The 22,924-nt window shown below is 38.1% G+C and overlaps 1 protein-coding gene across 1 annotated transcript; it reads left to right on the forward strand.

Moving 5' to 3' along the window:
• Window positions 1-10,938: 10,938 nt before the first annotated feature.
• Window positions 10,939-12,485, forward strand: LOC103421753 (E3 ubiquitin-protein ligase PUB24-like). The gene has a single exon (XM_008359795.4). The coding sequence runs from the start codon at window positions 11,153-11,155 to the stop codon at window positions 12,362-12,364; it is 1,212 nt and encodes a 403-aa protein (XP_008358017.2). The 5' UTR covers window positions 10,939-11,152; the 3' UTR covers window positions 12,365-12,485.
• The last annotated feature ends 10,439 nt before the right edge of the window (window positions 12,486-22,924 follow it).

Genomic DNA, 22,924 nt, shown 5'->3' on the forward strand with positions numbered 1-22,924 from the left:
CCATCGACCGCATGAACTAAAAGGCTACCTTAAACACTGGGCTCGGCCATTAAGCTCTTTAAGTTCGAGCAACAAACCAGCAAACATGACCGAAGTCTCTTCTCGGTAGGTCTAACACACCCCCATTTTCTTACAGCCTTTTAACTTAGAACGTTTCTAACAATTTTTCTTTTTGTGCAACCTTTATAGGATGTTGAGCTTGATACCTTACTTTCCAGTACTTCTGAAGTAGCTAGGCCTTTTGTCACCATGGCTGAGCCTTTTACGACTGCTGCCGAGTGTGACGCCTTCATCAAGTTGCAAGAACTTTTATCCCTTTCGGCCTCACAAGTCCTTCAACGCAAAGGCCTCGACTCCGTAGAAGAGTGCCTAAACAACCTTGCAGCCGGTGGCTTGTTGAGCACAGAAAATGTTGTTCATTTATCCAATGTCCTAGAGCAAACCTGACAATACTTTACTACTTTTGAAAGGGCTTTCCGAGGAGAAAACGATCTTAAGGCTGCAATTGTCGCTTATGAATCTATCCGGCCGAAGGTTGAGGCAATAAAAGCAAAGAAGACACGGCTGGCCGACCTCGATCATCAAATCACCAAACTTCAACGTCAGAGGTCGACCGTTGCTTCAGAGCTCGAAAATGATTTTAAGGTGAATAGGTCTATACTGACGGACTATGCAGTTGGCTTAAAGCTGATACAGCAACTATAGCTTGAGAAAATAACAAGGCAGGCTGAAGTCACGATGGGCAAAGTAAGGTGGTTGGAACTGAAAGCCGCTAGTAACATGGTTTGCCAAACTAACTCACCTTCGCCGAACGGTTTTTGTCTAACTCATCGATTATAGGCTTGCTTGGCGATCTTTTTATGCGCTACTAATAAATTATAGGCATCAAGTCGAACTTCCTCTAAGTCTTCTAACTTTTACCTCATGGCCTGATTGTACTTAGGACTGAACAAACTACTTTGTTCGATTACTCGTAATGAGTTTATACTTAGCTCGACTGGTAGCATCATGTCGTGCCCATAACTTAACGTATATGGGGTTGTCCCGGTTGCTGATCGAAGTGAAGTTCAATATGCCAATAATGCTTCGTTTAACTCAAATGCCATATACCAGGCTTTTCTTTTATCATTTTTTCAAGAATACCTTATTAATTGCTTTAGCCTGTCCATTCGCCATGTATTCCTTGAATTTGTCGTATGTAAATATCTTACTGTTGTCCGTTTTGATTGTTTTTGGTACGCCGAATCTGGTCCCGATGTTTTCTTCCATAAAATTACAAACTTCTTTACACGTTACCTCGGCGTATGACTTTGCTTCGACCTACTTGGTGAAATAGTCTGTTGCAACGAGTATCCATGCATGATTCGCTGACCTGGAAGATGGTGTAATTTTTTCTATCACATTCATGGCCGATCCTCTAAACGACCATGGTTTGGTGACTCATTGAAGTAATTTGGCCGACACTCTTTGTATAGGCCCATGAATTTGACAATGTACACATCCTCGTACATACTTAATACAATCTTTTAACATACTCAGCCAGAAATAGTTGTGTCGACAAAACAGCCAACACATCTTGCGTCTAGATTATTGAGCTCTGCAATATTCTTTCGCGTACTTCTGTAATCGTTTGGGCGGTCTCTTATGGGCCAAGGCATAATAACGATATACCATCCTCACCCTTTTGGTACAACTTGTTCTGGTACATTACGTAATTTGTGGCATGTACCCTTGTTTTGAGGTCATGGTTGCCACTGGGATTATCAAGATATTGCACAATTGACATTCTCTAGTCGTTAAGTAATATCTTTACCGCACAAACATAGACATGATCTTCTTATTCCAACAACGAAGGTAGGGACATAACTCTTGTATAGATCACATGGTCATGTTGGAGAACTTGTTGATTAACCAAGGCCAGGTGTGGTCGTCGCACTACTGGTATGACCCGACCTAGCTTGCCCTTTAAGAGTTGTGCTCCAAATGCTATTTGAGCAAATTCGTTTGCGTTAGTGTTTCGAAGTCATGAAATGTGCTTGAATGTGATGCCTTCAAACGACTCAGCCAAATAGCTGGCAGCCATATGATAAGGCACCAAAGTACAACTCATGCAATGAAAAGTTCCACGGAGTTGGTTAATCACAAGTTTGGAATCGCCAAGAACGAGTACGCGGGCTACCTTCAAGTTGTGAAGGACATTAAGGCCAATGATAAGGGCTTTGTACTCAGCCTGATTATTTGTACAATCGAAATCCAGCTTGAGAGCAAAATACCATCGGAAATGATTCGGGGATTGGATGATTATCCCAACGCCAGCCGAGGTTGAAGTACTAGAGCCGTCAAAATACATCGTCCAATGATTATCACATGTTTCCACCATGCCAATTTTGACGTCATTACCCCTAAAACCGTATAGGGAGGGATGTTAGGCTAAGAAAACGGCTAGCGCCTGTTCTTTTACATCTTTCTGGGGCACATAGTGAATAACATCGGTCTGGGGCAGACAGTGCCATTGTCCATTTTCCAATTTAGCCTTTCATTATCGGCTGAGTAAGCATATAGTGAATAACATCGGTTTAAGCAATGACTTGCATAATAAAATGGAGCATGTAATGTCGTATCTTGGACACAGAGAAAAACAATGCCAAACAAAGTTTCTCGACAGGTGAATAATTTATCTTGGCTGAGTTAAGATTTTGGCTAAGATAGAAAATGGCTTTGCTCTTGTCCCATGTCATTGTCTTATGCAAGAAGACAGCTAATAATTGTAATTGTTTTTTGGTTGTCGGGGTGGAGCATCGATGATTGCCCAAGCTTTATTTACATCCACTTCAATGCCACGATGATGTACGAGAAAACCTAAAAAATTACCCACCGACACACTAAAGGCGCATTTGACAGGATTCATTTTAAGGTTATGTTGGCGCATACGAAGGAAAGCTTGCCGAAGGTCATCTAAATGTATTCGGCAACATTTCGATTTGACTACAACATCAACTTCGATGATGGTACCAATTAAATCATGAAAAATCGTATTCATAGTGCGTTGGTATGTGGCACAGACGTTTTTTAGGTCAAATGGCATGATGTCCCATTCGTAAGTCCCGAGTGCCCACGGGCAACAAAAAGCAGTTTTGTGGACGTTGGCCTCAACAATGAAAATTTGGTTTTAACTAGCATAACCTTCCATGAAGGATAACTTATCTTGGTTTGCTGCTGCGTCGATTAACAAATCTGAAATTGGCATTGTATATTCATTTTTAGGGGTTGCCAAATTCAAATTTCGAAAATAGATACAAATACAAAGAGCACCACTTTTCTTTAAAACTGGGATAATCTTCGCCAACCATTCAACGTATCGAGCTGCCCGAATAAACCTGGCTTATAGAAATCGAATAAGTTCATCTTTTATGTCAAGTTGTACTTCGGTTGAGAATCGTCTAGGGAGGGTTGACAGAACGGTTTACAACCAGGTTTGATGCGTAATCCATGCTTGATAAGCGTTCGGTCTAAACCAGGCATCTCATGGTAACTCCAAGCGAAACAATCCTTAAATTCCTTGAGTAAATTACCAAGCTCGGTTTTTATATGTTGGGGTAATAAAGCACTAATAATAAAGGTTGCAGGTCTCTGGCCGTTCCAACATTTATTTTCTTTAAAGGGACATTGACTTAGGGTCGACTGTATTCGAGCTCGTCCGGAGCAGCTTGAACCTAATCTAGTGATAGAATTGGATTCAGCAAGAAACTCTACTAGGTTTACGCCTGAATTTGGTTGCTTGGAAATAATATACTAATGGGCCAGCAGTCGTTCCATGGTGGATGAAACCGTGGCCTGACGCCTGTCTCGTTTGGTATCAGACATCAAGGTCAGCCAATCCGAGTCTTTTCAAATCCTAGTGAACAATCTCAGCGCCTACCTCGATGGCTTTCTGAACTGAGATCCAAGTCGGCCATCATTCCTCGTTAAAACCTTGTAAGGTGATGTAGCCGACGTGATCATTGTAATAACGAGCCTGAACAATATTAGCTTCGAATGGCTGATTATCGGTCGGATGAACCACGACCAATATGCCATCCTAAAAGATGAGGACTTGATATAACGACAAGGGGATGCAGCTCGTTTGATGGATCTAGTCATGACCGAGCAACACATTATACTTGGTCTTTGAATTGACTATGAAAAATACGGTCATGTGGTTACCACCTGCGATATTTACTTCCAGCAAAAGCACTCCCTTTGATCTGGGATTTGTCACTGATAAAGCTGCTTATGGTGGCCCTTGATGGAATAAGTTCATCATTGGAACGACGTAATGCCTTCATGATAGCAACGGGCATGATGTTGACTGTCGCTCCACAATCTCGACGAAGATTTTGGGGATCGGATAGCCTTCAATATGAGCTGTAACATGTAACGATTTTAAATGTTGAAGATTAACAAAATGAGAGCGGGGGAACAATTTGGCAACAGCTGCCTTCAGTTTATCTTCTTTGCTTACTTGCTCGGCCTCCTCGGTGGTGACGAAGTCAACTTATGTTGTTTTCTTGGCAACCATGTCACCATCTAGGAAATTTGGTTGGGACATGGTTGGTTAAAACTCAACAGGTAAAACGTGGACCATGCTGATCTCCATATACCGAAAGGCCCATCGAGTCATGATATTCGTTTTTTGGATTTTTAGGCGAGGCCTTCTACTTTTAAGTATCTTTTGCTTGATCATCTTCTGCTTCAATAAGTAATTGTTCCTATGGTACATCCGCTGAACCTGTTTCATTCTAACCGTTATCCCCTAGCTTGCTCAATGTTGGGATTTGGTTTTGCTTTTGTGACGCCTTATGGGTCCGCTCTTGATAGGCTATGTAAGCGTCCCTTGTGTCTAGGTAAGCATCTAAATGTGCTACGCATTTTTTTCGTCGGCCGTAAGGCCGAAGAGGGACACAGCTGAAAAACTTCAAAATGGTATCACAGATATTGGAGGTCTTCGAGAGTGAAATGAAGCTCGGCAGTATTAATATTACTATATGGTTCAACCTCGAAGCCGAGAACTCGAGCCTCACATATATGTTGGAACATGGCTTTTATCCCTGGATCTGTTGTCTTCTGGATGATCTATTCGGTATCAAGGTAAGTTAGTGTTGGGTTAAGGGTCTCTTGGCATGCTTTTGGTAGGCCATACAGGTAATTAGCGGAATCCTTCTTGAGAATCTCTCGCATGTATTCCAACACTTTGCCGAGAAATGGTGGATGAAGATTTCGTCAGATTTTAATTAATGGCTCTTGTGAGGGTAATGAAGGAAGTTCACTTTCTGCTTCCTTCCTGAAGTGCTCGAAACGAGCTTTCATCTCCCCATGCCGAATAAGGAGTTTGATGCGCTTCTCAGAATCTTCAATTGTAGTTTCAAAGTTGTGATTAATCATCTTCTTTGCTTGAAGTAACTCGGACATGATTACAGAAGGTTGTCGATCATCTTTGCTACCCGCTTTTTCTTTCGACTGCCATTTAGAAATCGAGGTAGCCTGGGCTGCTTGTCGGCGAGCCATGCAGTCTATTTGTGAGGTCTGCATTTTTACGATTTAGACAGTGTGATATATAAGTCAGTAGGAGAGTTATAGCTATACTAACGTTGGTCACGTGGCTCAGGTGGCTTGAAGGTTTTCTAGTTCGCGGATGAACTCGAACTGCTAGAGTTATACGCATAATAATCCTTATTATAAAACGGTGCGTCAAAATCGAGGCGTTATCTAGCTGAAGACGGCCTATCATTCCATGTTTGATGGCCGAGCCTATCAAAACCTTTCTGGCGTTGGCCTACGCCGAGCACCTTTTGAGGTGTCGTTGCGATCGTAGGTGGCTGTTATAGTATTGTAGCCCGAAGTGGCTCTCATTTTGGTCGATTAAGATAATGTTTGCTTTGCACCGACTACACAAAACCATCGGCCCATCCGTTTCCTCTGTGCTGGAGTCTAACATAGACTAGACGATAGTCGGTCCTGAAAAAGTGTTGGGCGGCTCATTTGAAAACAAATCAATCTTCAATCGTGGCCGAGAGTTTTGCTTTGAGATGAATTGCATTGGAATAAACTCGGCCTTCCCTTTTCCTTTGTTTTTGGGTAGATGAGCATCTACCATGCTTACCGTCACCGCAAGGAAAGGATCAGTGTCAACTACCATTTGTTTTTCATGAAATTTGAGCTTGCCATTATCAATATAGCTTTGGATGGCATCGCGAAATACGACACAGTTGTTTGTCGTAAGTTTGTTCGAGTTGTGATATTTGCAATAAGTTTTCTTTTTAAATCTTCAGCTTTGGGAATGTTATGCCCTGGCCGAAGCTTGATAATTTTCGTGAGCAGTAACTGGTCGAAAATGGCATCGACCTTGGTGATGTCAAAGGTGTAAACCTTTGATATTTTAATGGCAGTTTCCACAGGGGTCGAGCGGGTTTTGACATTTTTGGAGATAGCGTGAGCCAACACCTTGCATACATATGGTTTGTCAATCACTATCTCGGCCGCATCTATGGCGTATTAGGACTCTTCTCTTCGTAGAGCAAATAATCATATTGCTCGACATTTTGAGCTAGTTCATACATATCTCAGAAGTTTGCCTGCAAGAGTTTCTTTTTGTACTCTATATCCAGGCAGTTTAGAGCGAGCCTAATGAACTCTACTTCAGGGAGAGGTACTCGACACCAGTTTCTGGTCGATTTAAACCTCGTAAGGTATTCCATTAGTGATTCATCAGAGGCTTGAGCCATCCTGGCCAAGGAAGATACTAATACGTCCATCCTTGGTCGATATAACTGCTCCTGAAACTTCTCGACTAATTCCTCCTAACTTTGGACTGAGTTGGGCGAGATGTTGATATACCACGCGAAGGCTAAGCCAGTTAGCGAGAAGTTGAACAACCATAGCTTATGGAAGTCACTGTCAACGTCCCCACACTGAGCAGTGAATCGAGCTACGTGTTCTAACGACGATAGGGATGATTCTCCAGCAAAAAGGATGAAGTCCAGAATTCTAAATCCCTTGGGGTACTCTAGTTTCTCCACGAAGGCTGGATATGGATGAATGAATTTTGGAAACTTCAGCCCTTTTTTTAAGGCCGAATCAATCACTGGATTTCGACCACATCAACAAACGCAGTTTCTGCTCTCTGGTTGGATCCATCTAATCTACTGCTTGATCCTTCTCTTTTTTCCACGTCGATCATTTTGAGCCAAACAGGTCCTGTCTTGTCCTGTATCATTGGTAACAAATTGTTCTTAAGTGGAAGTTGTCAAGAACGATCGGCGAGTCCACCTTTGTGGACTTTATTAACCAATAGTTCAAGCCATTTATTTTGTGTAGCGCTATTATCACACATCTCTTCAAGTATGCTTTTTACTTTTTGGCTGAATACCTATTCAAATTGCCATGATTGCTCTTTAAGTTGTCTTCAAAGAAACGACCTAGTTAGTGGATCAGAGCCTTCACCACCATCCTCATCGTAATCCTCTACTATCCCTTCAATGAAAACGCCCTTGGTATTGTTAGGGATTTCTACACCATAAGGCTGATCGCCGAGACTAACTTCATTTTCTCAGCATGTCGCACTTGTGGCCTCAGGTGTCATGGCAACATAAGGATTATGTGTTTGTAACAAGTAATCTTAGCCTGGGTTCTAGACTGAAAAGTTGGTCGTTGACTTTCCTATGCCTGTTTTCTTTTTTAATGATCGTGTCACAATGGTCATGAACTTCGTAGCTTTAATACTGGGTCCCACTGGGCATGCCAAAATGTTGACCCTAAAAACTACCAAGCCTATGTGGCGTGTAGGCCAAGTAATTAATAAGCTAACTACATCATTCAGTTATGTGCGGGGGCATGCCAACTCGTCAGCCGAGCTCGACCGGGGAGTAAAATATGTTAATGTGGATTAGGTGCACTGCTGACTTCTTGATCTCGCAACTACAACCGAGGAAGGAACACGTCTCGGCCTTCGGGTTATAGAGCCTGAAGACAAAGCTGCTAGTTCTGCGAAGTTCAAATATCAAATTCAACTTTCAATGTGCCAAATATAATAACCTATAACACCTCACTTCGTCGAGAAGGCTTATGAGATGATCTTTACCAACAAGGACTCGAAAATCCTTGTCGACCGAGACTTGGATAAATAACCAGTCGGTCTCGAAGCAGTGCTGTTTATCCAAACTGAATGTGCTTTTTGATCGGCTGATTCTATGGCTCCAGTGCTATTTATCCAAACTGAAGATGTCACTGGTTGCCTTCACAGTGCTGTTTATCCAAACTGAAGATGTGTTGGCGGAAAAAAGAAAATAAAAATCTCAAGGTTGTTGAGAGGTTTCGCGTAGAGCGAGAGTTTATGCAAGGCAGTTTTTGTGTTGAATTTGAGAGGCTTGAATGTATGCTCCCTCCTCTATTTATAGTAGTGAAACCCTTCATAGCCCGGCTAAAATCATACTCGGATTAGAACTTCTCAACCTAATCTGATTAGGTTTTGACCAGTCCTAACTCCAAAAGGATTTTGAACCGAGCTAATCATCAAACCAGATTCATCCCTTAAGTCTCAGCATCCTTAGCCTCTTAAGACTCCTCATTGCACTAGGTCTCAACTACTCCATCCTTATCTAAACCAATCCATCCTGCAATAGGATTCGGCCGATCCTGACTGGACAACCCATGATAATTCTAGAAGAATATTATTGGGCCGAGAACAACTTCTAGTCTAGCCCAAAATAATATTTTGGTCCCAAACATTAATATAAAGCAGTATATTATTTTTCAATAACTTTGGATCAAGGGATATACTTTTTACATTCTAAATGAGGAAAGACATTATTCTTCTGCCTTGAATACAAACAATGGCAAACGACTTGATGCAATGAAGAAGCTCTCTTTTTCATTTCTTTCTTTCTTTCTTTGTTTTTTTTTTTATACAAAAGAAAATTAAACAAATGACAACATGGAACGTGAAATGTGAATTTAATAAAGTGGGAGGTGGGAGTTACAATGAGGCAAGAATGTGATATGCGTGTAGCCTCAACCAGTACCAGACTACTAGTATCCATTTACTAAGTAGATGATCATTTAATGCAAGGACCTCAAGGTGACTCGACCTTTTTGACTAGATAATGGAGCTTCTCGCTTTAGGAAGTTTCGTGTTCTGCATGTATGTCACTACATGTCATAACCTTATCCCTTGAACTACGTCCACAAATCAAACTCATTTGGTTCCGTTTTGGGATACTTACAACTGGGTGGAATCCTTAAAAGAGAATACTAAAATGATCTTATATATATAAAGGAAGAAGGCAAATATGATGAAGTTTTCATAATCTTAAAATTGCCCATCTCTCATTAGGATTTCAAAAGAAAAACAAATTCACAAAAAATATAAATAAAAAAAACAACCAAAGAGCGGGACTGTGCGTAGGTAATAAGTTTATTATTTATTATAAATAATAATATATTGCTTTGCTTTTTCGTTTTTTATATTTTTTCAAACAGAAAAATAAATAATTAAAAGAAAAAAGTCAAGTACGTCTATGGCAAGAGGGTAGTACTATATAAAATAAAGGGATATACCATGAGAAATTCTCATATTGGACAAATAATTTGGTGTTATTAATTTATATGTTATATTATATATATTTTAAAGTATGAAATAGTTACAAGCTTGTATATACACACTATTCTAAAAATTCCCGTCTAGGCACTAGGCGGCTGACCACAGTCTCAATTAATGCCTAGGCGTTCGAAAATTAAGAAAGGGTGCCTATACCTGCTGAGACACCTGCCTAGAGCGCCTAGGCACTCACCTAACCCACCCATACCCGCCTAGGCTACGAATCACTTATACAGAAAACAGGTAACTTTCATTTTGCAATTTATTTTTTTCAATAAATTGTAAGTGACTTGTTGAATACTTAAATGAACACACATTATATGCTTGTTCCCCATATTTTCATTATGTTCCAATACTTCATAATATATATGTCATTCTATTTTGTAGTTTATGATGAAATTATATATATTTTAAGTATAAACAGACACTTATTTACACGAAATATAATAGATTTACTTAAATCCACCTAGTCCGGCTAGGCCACCGCTTAGGCGCCTAGGCGCTAGGTCCTAGTTTGCCGTCCGACTAGCACCCAGCGTCTTTTAGAACCTTGTATATACATAATGATTGGTGAACATGATATACTGTACTTTATAGAAAACAAATCTGGTGTGAGTTATTAAATATAAATCATAAAAATAGATCCCACATTCAAACAAAAAAATTAGACCAGGTACAATCAATAAACTGCATGATTAGGGTTATACATCGGCATGTGAAGTTTAGTGATTTTGTTATGTGTATGTCGACCATGAGGTGTACCAACTGATTGGAATGCGATCCTACACTACGGAAATTTGTAGTAGAAGCCTTTTGTGACCAAGAATTAATAATGGTTATTGCTTAGTTGAAACCATATTCTATCATTTTCCTTTACTTTGCTGGTCTAATGAAGCCTTCTGTGTTGAACGATGTTTTACTACAAGAATAATGGTAATTAAACAACTTATATATTGAATCAGTCATAATTAAATATCAAAATTTTATCACAAATATCAATTAGTTGTGGTGTTTATTTAACTAAAATAATTTTAAGCTATTAATATCAAGTCGGTTGAGTTTCAGTTTTCATACAAATATTATATTCCCGGTATCCCCATATATATTTGACTCGAATAAAAAAGGAGAATGACATTAAAGGTCCCAGTCCATTGCTCCTCACCATTCCGTGTTCCGTTTAATTTGAAGCTCTGAACATCTGGCCACACTTTTCTTCCTTTTGACCACTCAACGCTGGCCTTAGAATGGACTCGTATTACCTGCTAGCTAGTATAATTGTCCCAATCACACTCCATATATATAGATGTATGACGACTCCATGGAAATACCACTACTCTCTCTCTCATCACCTTGGTTAATTATATAGCCGCATACTCTTACCACCTCTCACAAGAACAAAACTTTCCCTCCTTCCACACAATGTATCAATATCTTTATCATTTAATCTAATTTCCAGCTTCTTAGTTCTTATCCCCTCCATCAAATTTTGTCATTTGTTAATTATACAACCACTTTTTTTTCATGGATGATATTGAAGTTCCTCAGTATTTCATCTGCCCAATATCTCTTCAGATCATGAAAGACCCTGTGACAACCATTACAGGTATCACGTATGACCGGGAGAGCATCGAGCACTGGCTATTCCAGAGCAAGAACATCACATGTCCTGCCACCAAACAGCCGCTCCCGAAAGACTCCGAACTAACCCCCAACCACACGTTGCGCCGCTTAATTCAGGCGTGGTGCACTGACAATGCCTCCTACGGCATTGATCGAATACCAACTCCGAAACCACCTCTCAACAAGGCTCAAGTCCTCAAGCTCCTCAAGGACTTTTGGCACCCTCAGCTCCAGCTGAATATTATTCGAAAGTTGGAGTTCCTCGCGGTGGAAAACGAAGGGAATAGGAAGTACATGGTGGAAGCCGGCGTGGCTAAGGCCATGTTGTTATTCATTACAAACATATGTTACAAGAACGGCCAGGTGGATGGCCTAGAAGAAGCCCTTAGCATACTTCACTTTGTTCGGATTTCTTCCGAAGAATTAAACCGTCTCTTTATGGAAAACGATCAGATCATCAATTCGTTGACATGGGTTTTTGGTTGCGAAACGGAGAATCAAATCGCGGTCAGTACGCATGCGGTGTTGGTGCTCAAATATATCATCCAAAAGGCAAACTCAACAGTGCTAGAAACCCTAGACCGTAATTTTTTTAAGAAACTTGTTGGGATTTTGAGAAATGGGGTCACACAACAAGGGGTGAATGCAGCTCTACATGTCATGTTAGACGCTTGTCCTTGGGGAAGAAATCGAATCAAGATGGTCGACGCTGGGGCTGTTTACGAGCTCATAGAGCTTGAATTTTGTGCTCCAGAAAAGAGAACAACGGAGCTCATTTTTGGTATATTGTTTCATTTGTGTTCTTGTGCTGATGGGAGAGCTCAGTTTATTAGTCACAAAGGAGGCATCTCTGTTGTGTCAAAGAGACTCCTTAGGGTTTCTCCAACAACTAATGACCGAGCAGTTTTGATCCTTTCTATGGTAAGCAAGTACTCAGGAACCAACTCGGTGCTTCAGGAGATGTTGGAGGTTGGAGCTGTGCCTAAGCTTTGCACTTTGCTCCAAGTTGACTGTGCTCCATACCTGAAAGACAAAGCAAGGGAAATCCTTAAATCACATTATGAGGAGTGGAAGAACTGTCCTTGTCTTGGTATGTCTCTGTATCCCAGATGACCAAATACAAAATGTGTTCATACAAATTAAGTTTACCTGCTATAGTATTTATGTTAAATGCAATTTTTTGAACAAACAAATTAAGAAGAAAGAAAGAGAATGAAGTTATTATGTACTGTCAGAGTAGGGGGTTTTTTTTTTTTTTTTTTTTTTTTTTTAAGCAAATATATAATTGTACTTCTTATGAGAATCTTGTAATTAACTTATGTCCATTTTATAAGGAATTAAACATAAAAATTAACTTGACAACGATAAACTCTCTTTCTCTGCTGTGTAATTATTTCAAAACGTCGTATAAAAATTAGGAATCTTTGATTTAATTCAATCAAAACTTACAATATACCACACATTTATTTTAAATTATAGGAGGCCAATAACTTTTCAAATACACTAATCACTAATGCACCCAATAAAAAACACAAATTACTACTATACTGCTAGTACATATGTTCAACTGGAAGTCCCTTTTTAAAAGAGTAATGTTATTCTTACCACAATTTTATACCACATTTTATTACAATCTTATGTGGCAGATGAGTTGAACAAGTTACATCATTTAATTTCAATCTTTTTATTAATTAAAACACTTAAATAATCTTAGGTGGAAGAAGGAGACTCCTCGTATACTACAATCATCATTTAATTAACAATCTTTTTATTAATTATTGATCCACATTTTGAAATTAAATGCTAATTAATTTAGAAGATGTGTCTGTCCACATCAGATGTCACCTAAGGTGGTATACAATTATGGTACAAAAATATGGTAAGAATAGCATTATTGTTTTCAAAATTTTCATAATTTGGGAATAAGTGCCGTTTAGGTTTTGATTATTTGGAGATGCTTCCCAACGAGTGCGTATTTTACTATCTATTTTAATCTGAAAGTTGGCATTTTCCGATGATATGTTGAATGTAAATAAAATGATTTACATGGATTTGTGCCCTTATGACTAGATAATGAGAAGGAAACGCTCATAATATATATGTGTAATTTCTAGTCAAAATGTGAGTTGTTGGAGCTTTAATCTTTTGAATTAATATGTGGCCATTATCTAAATTCATTTTGTTTTCATAACTTTTAAGTATGTTCTCCGTGGTAAATAGCTGTTAATATTCAAATCCTTATTTGGATGGGCCATATTGTTTTGCTTCCACGTGACCATCTCAATACCTACAGAACATGTGATGTTCACTCTTGTATGCTCCAAAATAGAAGGAAGAAAGGGTGACGTTTCTTTCTAAATTCCAAGCGGTCAGCGACCTAAAAGTGGGATTTCAACTGAACCAAAACTAGAGAGATGTAACATCCGCTTTAGTTGTTGTGCGTTTTGCAAATTGGGGAGTTTTAGTTGTTGTGCGTTTTGGTCAGCTGTCAAAGGGGACGGCGATCAATTTGGTGAAATTGTAGCTGCGAATTCGGCCAAGAATGGAAAAAGGATACATAGCAGTTTTTTTTTTTTTTTTTTTTTTTTTTTTGTAATCAAACGATAAATTTGTTATATTAGAAAGTTGATAGAGTTCGAACCGTATTGTAAGGGCAACACTCTTCTTAGACGGCCGCTCAGGAAACATAGGAGTTGGGTTCAAATATTTCAGGACTTACTAGTTTGAAGCGATTCTATTTTCAACGGAGAATTTCGGAGCTTATGGGCTTTGGCGTGTAGGGCTTCCTATCCTACAAAGTAGGAGTATTCGGCTGTTATATAAAAAGTTAAAAACGATTGGCTGCGGCTATTGGAGGATATCGAGAACCAAGGGAAGAGGTGCGGTAGAGGAGAGACTTTAGGGTTTTCTTGAATCTTAATCTCTTCTTTTTCATGAATGATATAGATTTGTTTTCTATGATGATTCGTAACTAACTTTTATTGTTAGGGCTACGACATAACTATGATCTTGAATTCTTAAGACCTTGAGTGAATTATTTTTCAAGTTTTTGCTCTTGTTGAGTATTTTTCTATACTCGTACACTTGCAAGCATAAAATTTGAAACTAAATTGGATTGATTTTAGTTAGTTTAATTTTTTTTAATTTCTGCAACACTCTGCTTGTTCAAAAAGTTTTAATTACTATGGTGTTTGATAAAGCTTTGGTAGGAGATATATATGAGGTGCGAGAAAGCTGAATTAAAGTTTCAAGTGAAAAGTAGTTGTTCATTTTCTTTATTACAAATGAACGTCTTCATGGCTTGGATTTGTCTAACTTTTTGTAAGGATAATTGATGAATGATATTTTAAAAGATAGATTGTGTGGATCGTTAAAATATATTATGGAGTAAGTTCATAAAAAAACGTGTGTGTTTGGACCCGATTTTACACCATCGGCCCAAGCGATCGAGGCCATTGGGTAAGCATGGTTCTTAATCGTTGGATAAAAAAGTTAAGATAATTTGCTATTGTTAAGAGATAATATTATCTTTCTTAATCATAATAATTATCTTTTAATAAATTATCTTAATTTTCTTATACAAAATAAATTATACAAATTCTTGGACTCTTCACATGGCCTAACATGGATGTGCAAGCCGAAGATAATGGTGAATAGGAAATCCAATAAGGTTAGGTGATGGATGTCAGTTTGGTATCTAGTTGGCTGCATAGGGTCTATGGTTGAATGGACTCGCGTACAAAGCCACGTGGAACAATGGAAAAGATTTTACATGTGGTGGTGATAAGGTGGCAATACAATTTGATCAGAATTGTTAGGATACGTGGTCTCCATGTATGCATGGGTAACTTGTAGATGGGATGAATTTGAATTGCAAATTGGATAGGCATCTGCAACGTGTGGGGGATACGGATTCTTGAGAAAAGTAAGGTGATTGTTTTGGGAAGTGAATTGTCTTTCCAATTAATTATCTTTCCAATTAATATGTTAAGATAATGATACAAATTGGAGCACGGCATTGACACTTTGACTAAGGCGAAGTGATATTATCAAAGGGTTTTTATCACAATATCCGGATGTAGAAGAGTTAGAGTGGAACTGGGAAAATCTATTTCGGCGACTGAGCATTAAGAACTCTATAAATACAAGGCTTTGAACGCTAAGAATCCCCCTGCAATTTAACACAAAACTGCCATGCGCAAACTCTCTCAACAACTTTGAGATTTTTCATTTCCTCTTTTTGCTGACACATCTTCCGTTGGCATCAACAGCACTGTGAAAGCAACTGGTGATATCTTAAGTCGGCATAGATAGCTCTGTCACCGTAGAATCAGTCAGTCTCACAGCATCTTCCATTGGCATCAACAGCACTACGGCGAGGACAGTCGATTACCTATCCAAGTCTCGGTCGAGAAGGATTCCTGAATCCTTATTGGTCGAGGTCATCTCATCAGCCTTCTCGGCAAAGTGAGGTGTTACAGTTATTACATTCGGCACATTGAAAGCCGAATTTGATTCGTGAACTTCGTAAGAATAGTAGCCTTGTCTTCAGGCTCGAGAATCCAAGAGGCCGAGACGTGTTCCTTTCTCGGCCGCAATCGCAAGACACAGAAGTCAGTAGCGCGACCCAACGCAACATCAACAAATTTTACTCCTCGGCCGAGCTTGGCCGACGAGTTGGCACGCCCCGCATTCACCGAAGGACGTAGTTAGCTTATAGATTATTCGGCCTGCGTGCCACGTAGGCTTAGTAGTTTTTAGGGTCAACATTTGGGCATGCCTGGTGGGACCCAGTGCTAAAACTACGAAGTTCACATGATCTATCTCGATCAGGCTTCATGGGATGAGTGTCATCGCCTATTAAATAAGCAAAAACAACTTCTCAAGAGATTGGGAAGAATTTCTGAAAGGCAAGAGGCCGGGGGGCAAATTTCCACTCCGGCCACAACCAATATTCGGCCTAAGAAAATTGTTAATTTAGCCGAAGAACAAAGGCCACCTTTTTTTTTTTTGGTTGAGACTGAAAGTGTGGTAGGCCTAGAAGAAAAAGTTCAAATTTCTGAGTCACAAATCAACTTGGTAAATGATTCGTCAGAGGAGTATCCCAATGACGAACAAGATCGATACACGACTTCAGATCATAAAACCACATCGATTGATATGGTAATTGGAGACATGGTTTTAGACGCCGAGACTACGCCGATTGATATGATTATTGGCGAGAAAGCCGATATGGAGAAATCCTGTTCGGCTAAGTTATTTGAATTAAAATCCGAAATTATGCCTGGGGGGCATAATAATTGTTCCACCCATTCGGCGGCGGAAAATGCAAAATATTTTGCCGAGTAAAAAATATTTGGGAAAAATTCTTTATTCGGCCTAGAGCGAAATCAATTTGAAAATTTTGATGGAAAAAAATCTCGGCTTGGAATAAAGCAGCATCGTTGGCCTCCTCCTCTTTATTAGTTCGGCCACTTTCGTTTTTTTTTCTTTTGTTAAAAAAAAAAATAAATAAATTTGAATAAATTATTTTCTCAACCATTCGGCTTTTTAGGCTGATGCATAAGAAAATAAGGGGGCAACAAGTAATCAATCGGCGGTTAAAGTTTGTTTAATCTTGCCGAGAATGATCGAGCCATAAAAGAGCTGCTCGTTAAAATATATTATGGAGTAAGTCCATAAAAAAACGTGTGTAAAAAATTGTGTAAAAATAGTGATACGAATCCACCCATTATATATATACACACACATTACTCTTGAGTATGAGGTAGGCTAGGCAATTTTTGACATGATCCATTAACCCAACACGAAACAACACAAAATTAACAGGTTTTCCTCGGGTAACTTGATAATCACATGCTAAGATAATGGGTGGGTCCTGATATACACGTGGATAACCCGTTACACGATAAGAAAAATATTAATTTAATAATTTTATACCACAAAAAAATACTATAATTAATAGCAGTAAGAATTTAATCCCGAACTGAACTGAAAGTTAAAATATAAATGTGTGTGTATAATATTTATATATTTAAATTAAATTTTGAAAATTAATGATCGTTAGATTGGTTGAGATTTAATCTCGACCGTCCAATATTTTTCTCAACCCTATATTAGATTATCTCTCGTCAATATAACTCTTGAAGACAATAAATTAAGCCAAAATTCCAATAATGATCGATAAAAATTGAAGGATTTTGTAAAAAGAACAAAGTGCAATCTTTGAGTTTCATCGAACATCACTATTTTGATAGCCCAACATTCACTATTTCACCGGCCAAACACCCTTCTTCTCCCCCGTTTCCCAACCTTCCTACCACACTCCGTCTCTTCTTCGACAACCCCACAGCACTCCGCCTCTTCTCGGGCGACCCCAACCCTCTCCGTCTCTTCTCTAGCCACTCATCCTCAATCCCCTCTTCTCCGATGACCCACCCCCGCTCCGTCTCCTTTTCGGCGATCCATCCGCATTCTATATCTTTTCCGAATCCACCCCCACTTGGTAAAATTGGGTTTTGAAAATCCTCGAGATTAGAGCTCGTGAAAGATCACAAGATTGGAAGTTTGAAATTGTTTATTCAGAATTGTAGACTATGATGAGAGAAAGAGAAGGAGATGCATGGAGGAAAGTGGTGGAAGGGGTGGGCTTCCGGCTGGCAATGACGACTATGGAGAGGACATTCCGGTGAAGGTTGGTGAGGGAGAAGAAGGATGTTTGGATATTAAAATAGTGACCGTTTTTGGCAACTAGTTTTAGTTAGGTGTGTGAGTTAAAAAGGACACGTGTCGTTAATTGATAAGATGGTCAGTGTGTTAGGTACTCCCTAGGGAGTACCCAAGTATTATCCCAAACGTGTGCACAAAGCGTCAGGGCCTCCAGCCAACTCTCAACTCTCTCTCAAGTTTCAGGATTATCCATTCAACCAAAATGCATTGAGGCTGAGGACAAGAGATGTGTTGCTTCAAACTTCCGTATTCCTGTGGGCCTGTGGCTGTGGGCGCACATCTCACCCTTAATCACTTGCAAGAGCCGTGTTAAATTTATGCATGCATGCCCCAGTTGACGAATTTTTCTCTCTAATTCTAACACCGTCATTTGACCAAATGAAAAACACCGTCATAGATGATGTCAATCAACTACCATACAACTGACATGCTTTATATTTAGGAAATTTATTAGAATTTTATAATTTCACTTAGTACTATATATATAGTTTAATGATATTTCTCTTTATTTGAAAGTAAAAGTCTTAAGTTTTAATAATCTCGTAGTAATGATAAGTTCGAAATCAATTAATTCTCTCACATCTTAGTACAACCACACAGCTATAAATAGTCTGTTGCTACTAAATAAGTAAATAAATACACACACATACATATATATATATATATGATATATAGGTTAGGGATTTGGATTCCATCCAGATCTAAATTGTGGGAATCATAAGGATCCGCACATCCTAACCGTTCATCGTACATCATGATTTCAGAAATAATTTTGAATTTTTATTTAAAATAAACATAAATAGTACCTAACAAAAACTAACCGTACGATATACGATGAACGGCTAGGATGTGAGAATCCTTAGGATCCCCACAAAGACGGTATAAAGAGGGTCCTCATCCATAGGTTAGGAACAAGGACACTTATTTTTTTTATACACATTTGTAGGGCTCATTTCGTAATGTATTTCACCAATTCAATCGTCTATTTTTTAGATCTTACCTCAAAGATCATGGTATACAAAAATCACTATAGTCCGAACCATATGACCCTTTATATAAATGATAGTAATTTTATTAATGTTTCTTTGTAGAACTTTATTCGTTTTTTTTTTTATTAACTACAAATGATGTTTTAATGGTTTTGGATTTATCTAAATTTTTATATAAATGATCTATAAATGATGAATTGAAATATAAACAATTAGAATTGTTGAATAAAATTACGGTATAAGCAATCCAAAATAAGTGTCGAAATGTATACCTAAAATTGATTGTCCCTCGATGCTATATACATATAGTGAGAAACAAGAGTTCATAGCTGACACATTTTGGGAAAAGTCATTACTTGCATCTAATGGCGAAGCCACATGAGGGCGAGGAGTGGCGGCCGCCACTCCCCTCATCCGAAAACAAGACTGGAGCTCTAGCCGCCACTCCCCTCACCGGAAAACAAGACTGGAGCTCTAGGTTTAGCTCCTCCCCTCGCCGAAAAACCCAACTAGTTCATCCCCTTCATCATATGGTTCTGTTGTGCGCAGCAGCAGTTTGTATTTTTTTTCTCTTAAAAGTCCAGGCCAAAACGATGTCATTTTGATCCTAGTAAAAAAAAATTAAAAAAACCAAAACAAAACGGTGTGTTTCGTACGTTTAAAAAAATATATATATATATATATATATGTGTAGCGAGGACCACGTGTCCCCCATTCCCTCAGTCCTTTCCGTGTGTCAGAGTTAGTGTCCCCCTTTTCCGAAGTAGGATTCTCTCCCCTCCTCTTTCCATCCCCTTCCATCCCCTCCTCTCATATTCTCTTATTTTGTCTTTCTCTTGCTATAAAACATTAAGGGTAAATCGCCAAAATTGTCCCTGAGATTTGCATAACTCATCATTTTAACGGAATGACCAAAATGGTGGATGGTGGACAATCTCAGGGACCACTTTTATCGATTTGGAATCTCAGGGACCAAAGTGATGAGTTATGCAAATCTCAGGGACAATTTTGGCGATTTACCCAAAAATTAATATAAGATGTTGACGTGACTCAACCGTGACCATTCAAATAGGAGGCGAGTGAAGGGGAGGGGAAAAAAGAGGGGAGAGAATCCTACTCCCCATTTTATTTCAACTTTTCCCTATTCCCATCCATTCAGAGACAGAAAGCAAAGCTGCCCTGCCCTCCAAAATTCCAGGGACTAGGATTCTCTCCCCTACTCTTTCCATCCCCTTCCATTCATTTTTTTTACATTTTCTATTTTGTCTTTCTCTTTTTATAAAAAAAAAAATTAATATAAGATGTTAACATGGCTTAATCGTGACCGTTCAAATAGGAGGGGAGGGAAGGGGAGAGAAAAAAAATAGAGGAGAGAATCCTACTCCAAATTCCAGACCTTCAAATTTTTAATTCGTGTTTGGTTGTTTCCGTTGGTTTTGTTGCCGTCACCAGCCAGGCTCCACTCCAGCCACTGAGCCGCCAGCTTCCAACCTTCAAAGGTAAATTTTTAAATCCCTAAATTTATAATCCCTAATCTTAATTAATTATTTAATATGAATTTTGTTTAATTGGTATAGAATCATATGGTAATGCACTAATATGGTTATTGGTTATTGATTATTGATATGATTCTATGATTATTGATATGAAATTATGAAATTATTTTTTAAGGTGAAAATTAAAATATGAATTCTTGATTATTGATTAATTAATTGATTATGATAGCATACTTGTTTACATTGAGAGATATGTATTTGCTTTTATTGATAATGAGCTTATTATGCGACGTTTTCATAATATAAAACCTCGCCGGCTACAATTGTAATTTGTTTATATTAATAAATTATGGAAGACATTACTATATAAAAGGATTTGGTTGTTGCTATTCTTTTGAACCTTACAATCTTTTAACTTCGCCCCTCCCTCTCTCAATTCCTGGCTTCGCCATTGATTGCATCAAATGTACTCGTGGCTAGAAATATCATTACCAACCAATTATAGATTGCATGGGTTCAAATTCAATTTGGACTTTTGTAGCGGTGGTTTTTTAGGTTGGAGTTGTAGAGCGTCGTGTAAAGAGGTATTGGAAAGTGATTGAGCCATTATTGGGGCATGCATAAAGATGTTTATTTGTGTCTTGTAACAGTAGATATTATAATATAGTTCTTTAATTAGTTTAGTTAGCTCGGGCACATCATAAGCTATGAAGCTCTCAGATTATTAGGGCAGCACTATCGTCCATAGATGGATAGCTAATTAGAAATGCTGACTAATAAAATCTTGTTATTATTACAAAAGGTTTTTGAATAACGAGAAAGAATAATGTACATATTAGGCGGATAATTATAGAGTTACTAAGTTTTAATGGAAGATGATGGATAATTATTGAGTTACTAAGTCTCAATATTAGGTGGATATAACATAAAATTGAGTCACTAACACTACCGTTCTTCTAAAAATACATTGTAGTCATTGATCATATCACACAATTGAATATAAAATCATTGCATCATACAATGGCTATTATCGTATACACAATATTCAATTTTATAATTAACACTATTTTTTGTCAAATGACACAAATCAGATGGTTGTATTTCTCAATCTTTCTAACTTGCTTCTATAAAACCAAGGTCGAAAAGATTGAGAGTCATTCACAACCAATTGCTGCTACAATTTCATAAATATGATGATTTTATAATTGGAGTATTATTATTAAGACTAGAAATCTCACACATGTGAAATATTTTTTGTTATTGAGAAGATACCAATATCAAATAATAATAAGCACATATTACACTTTTCTTTGGAGCAAGGGCATGTTATACTTTTTGCCGGAGCAAGGATATTATACTCAAAATAATCCAGTGAATTTATCTACGCCCAGCACCAAACACTGTACAATATTAAAGCAATTAGCTATGTGAACATTTCTATGATGTGATATGTGAAACACCGATTAAAAAAAAAAATTAAATCAGATCAATCACAAGGAAAAAATTCCGAGCAAGGAAAAAAGCCCTACATGCATACAAATAGCACTCATCATTGCCAACGTCATCAAGTAGACACTCCATCAGCCACGACCGCCCTAATACCTCCCAAATCGAGAGACTCGAACCGACAATGCAATTCGATGTGCGACATTATCGGCTTGATGGGAACGTAGTGATATTTTACTCTAAATTACAAGTGAGGAATTCGAATTTGGATGCGCAAGATGGAACACACTATTCTAGTCAACCTAATTATATTCAAGTATGTAGTTTTTGGTATGGTTTGTATTTAAACTCATTTATGCAGTTGTATTCCACAGTTTATCATATTATCAATAATATTTGAGAGAACTTTCCTCTTTTTTGATGAATTTTAGATGTTATAGGATTTGACGATGATAGATCATATCTATTATGTTTTTAATTGCGTTACTAATAGTCATATACTGTTGCTATCGCAATTCTAGAGTTCTTTTGTTAGAATGAACAATTATATTCTTGTTACAACCATTGAATTATATTTTTCATGGATGATAAATTAATCTGTCACAGTAATACCATGCCCCAAGGTAATGAGGTTTACCATGCCCCAAGGTAATGAGGTTTTTTAATGGGTAAATTACATAAAACTACTTTAACTATTGAGTTATTAACAGTTTCATACCTCGTTTTTAAAAAGTTTCAATGTCATACCTTATATTCGAATTTGTTGCAATGTCATACTTTCTGTCAGTTGTCTGTCAATTCTTCTGTATAAATGCTGACGTGGCTTGAGGCGGGGCCTGCTTTCTATTAAAAAATAATAAAAAATTATTAAAAACTAAAAAAAATCATTTAATATTTTTTAAATATTAAAATAATAATTAATTAAAGAAAAGTTAAAATAAAAAATAAAAAAAAACCAATCTTCATCTTCCCCGACCCCCCTTCCGTGCAACCCACCCCTTTCTTCCCCCTCT

Source organism: Malus domestica, chromosome 12 (genome assembly GCF_042453785.1).
Source record: "Malus domestica chromosome 12, GDT2T_hap1".
Classification (NCBI taxonomy): domain Eukaryota; kingdom Viridiplantae; phylum Streptophyta; class Magnoliopsida; order Rosales; family Rosaceae; genus Malus; species Malus domestica.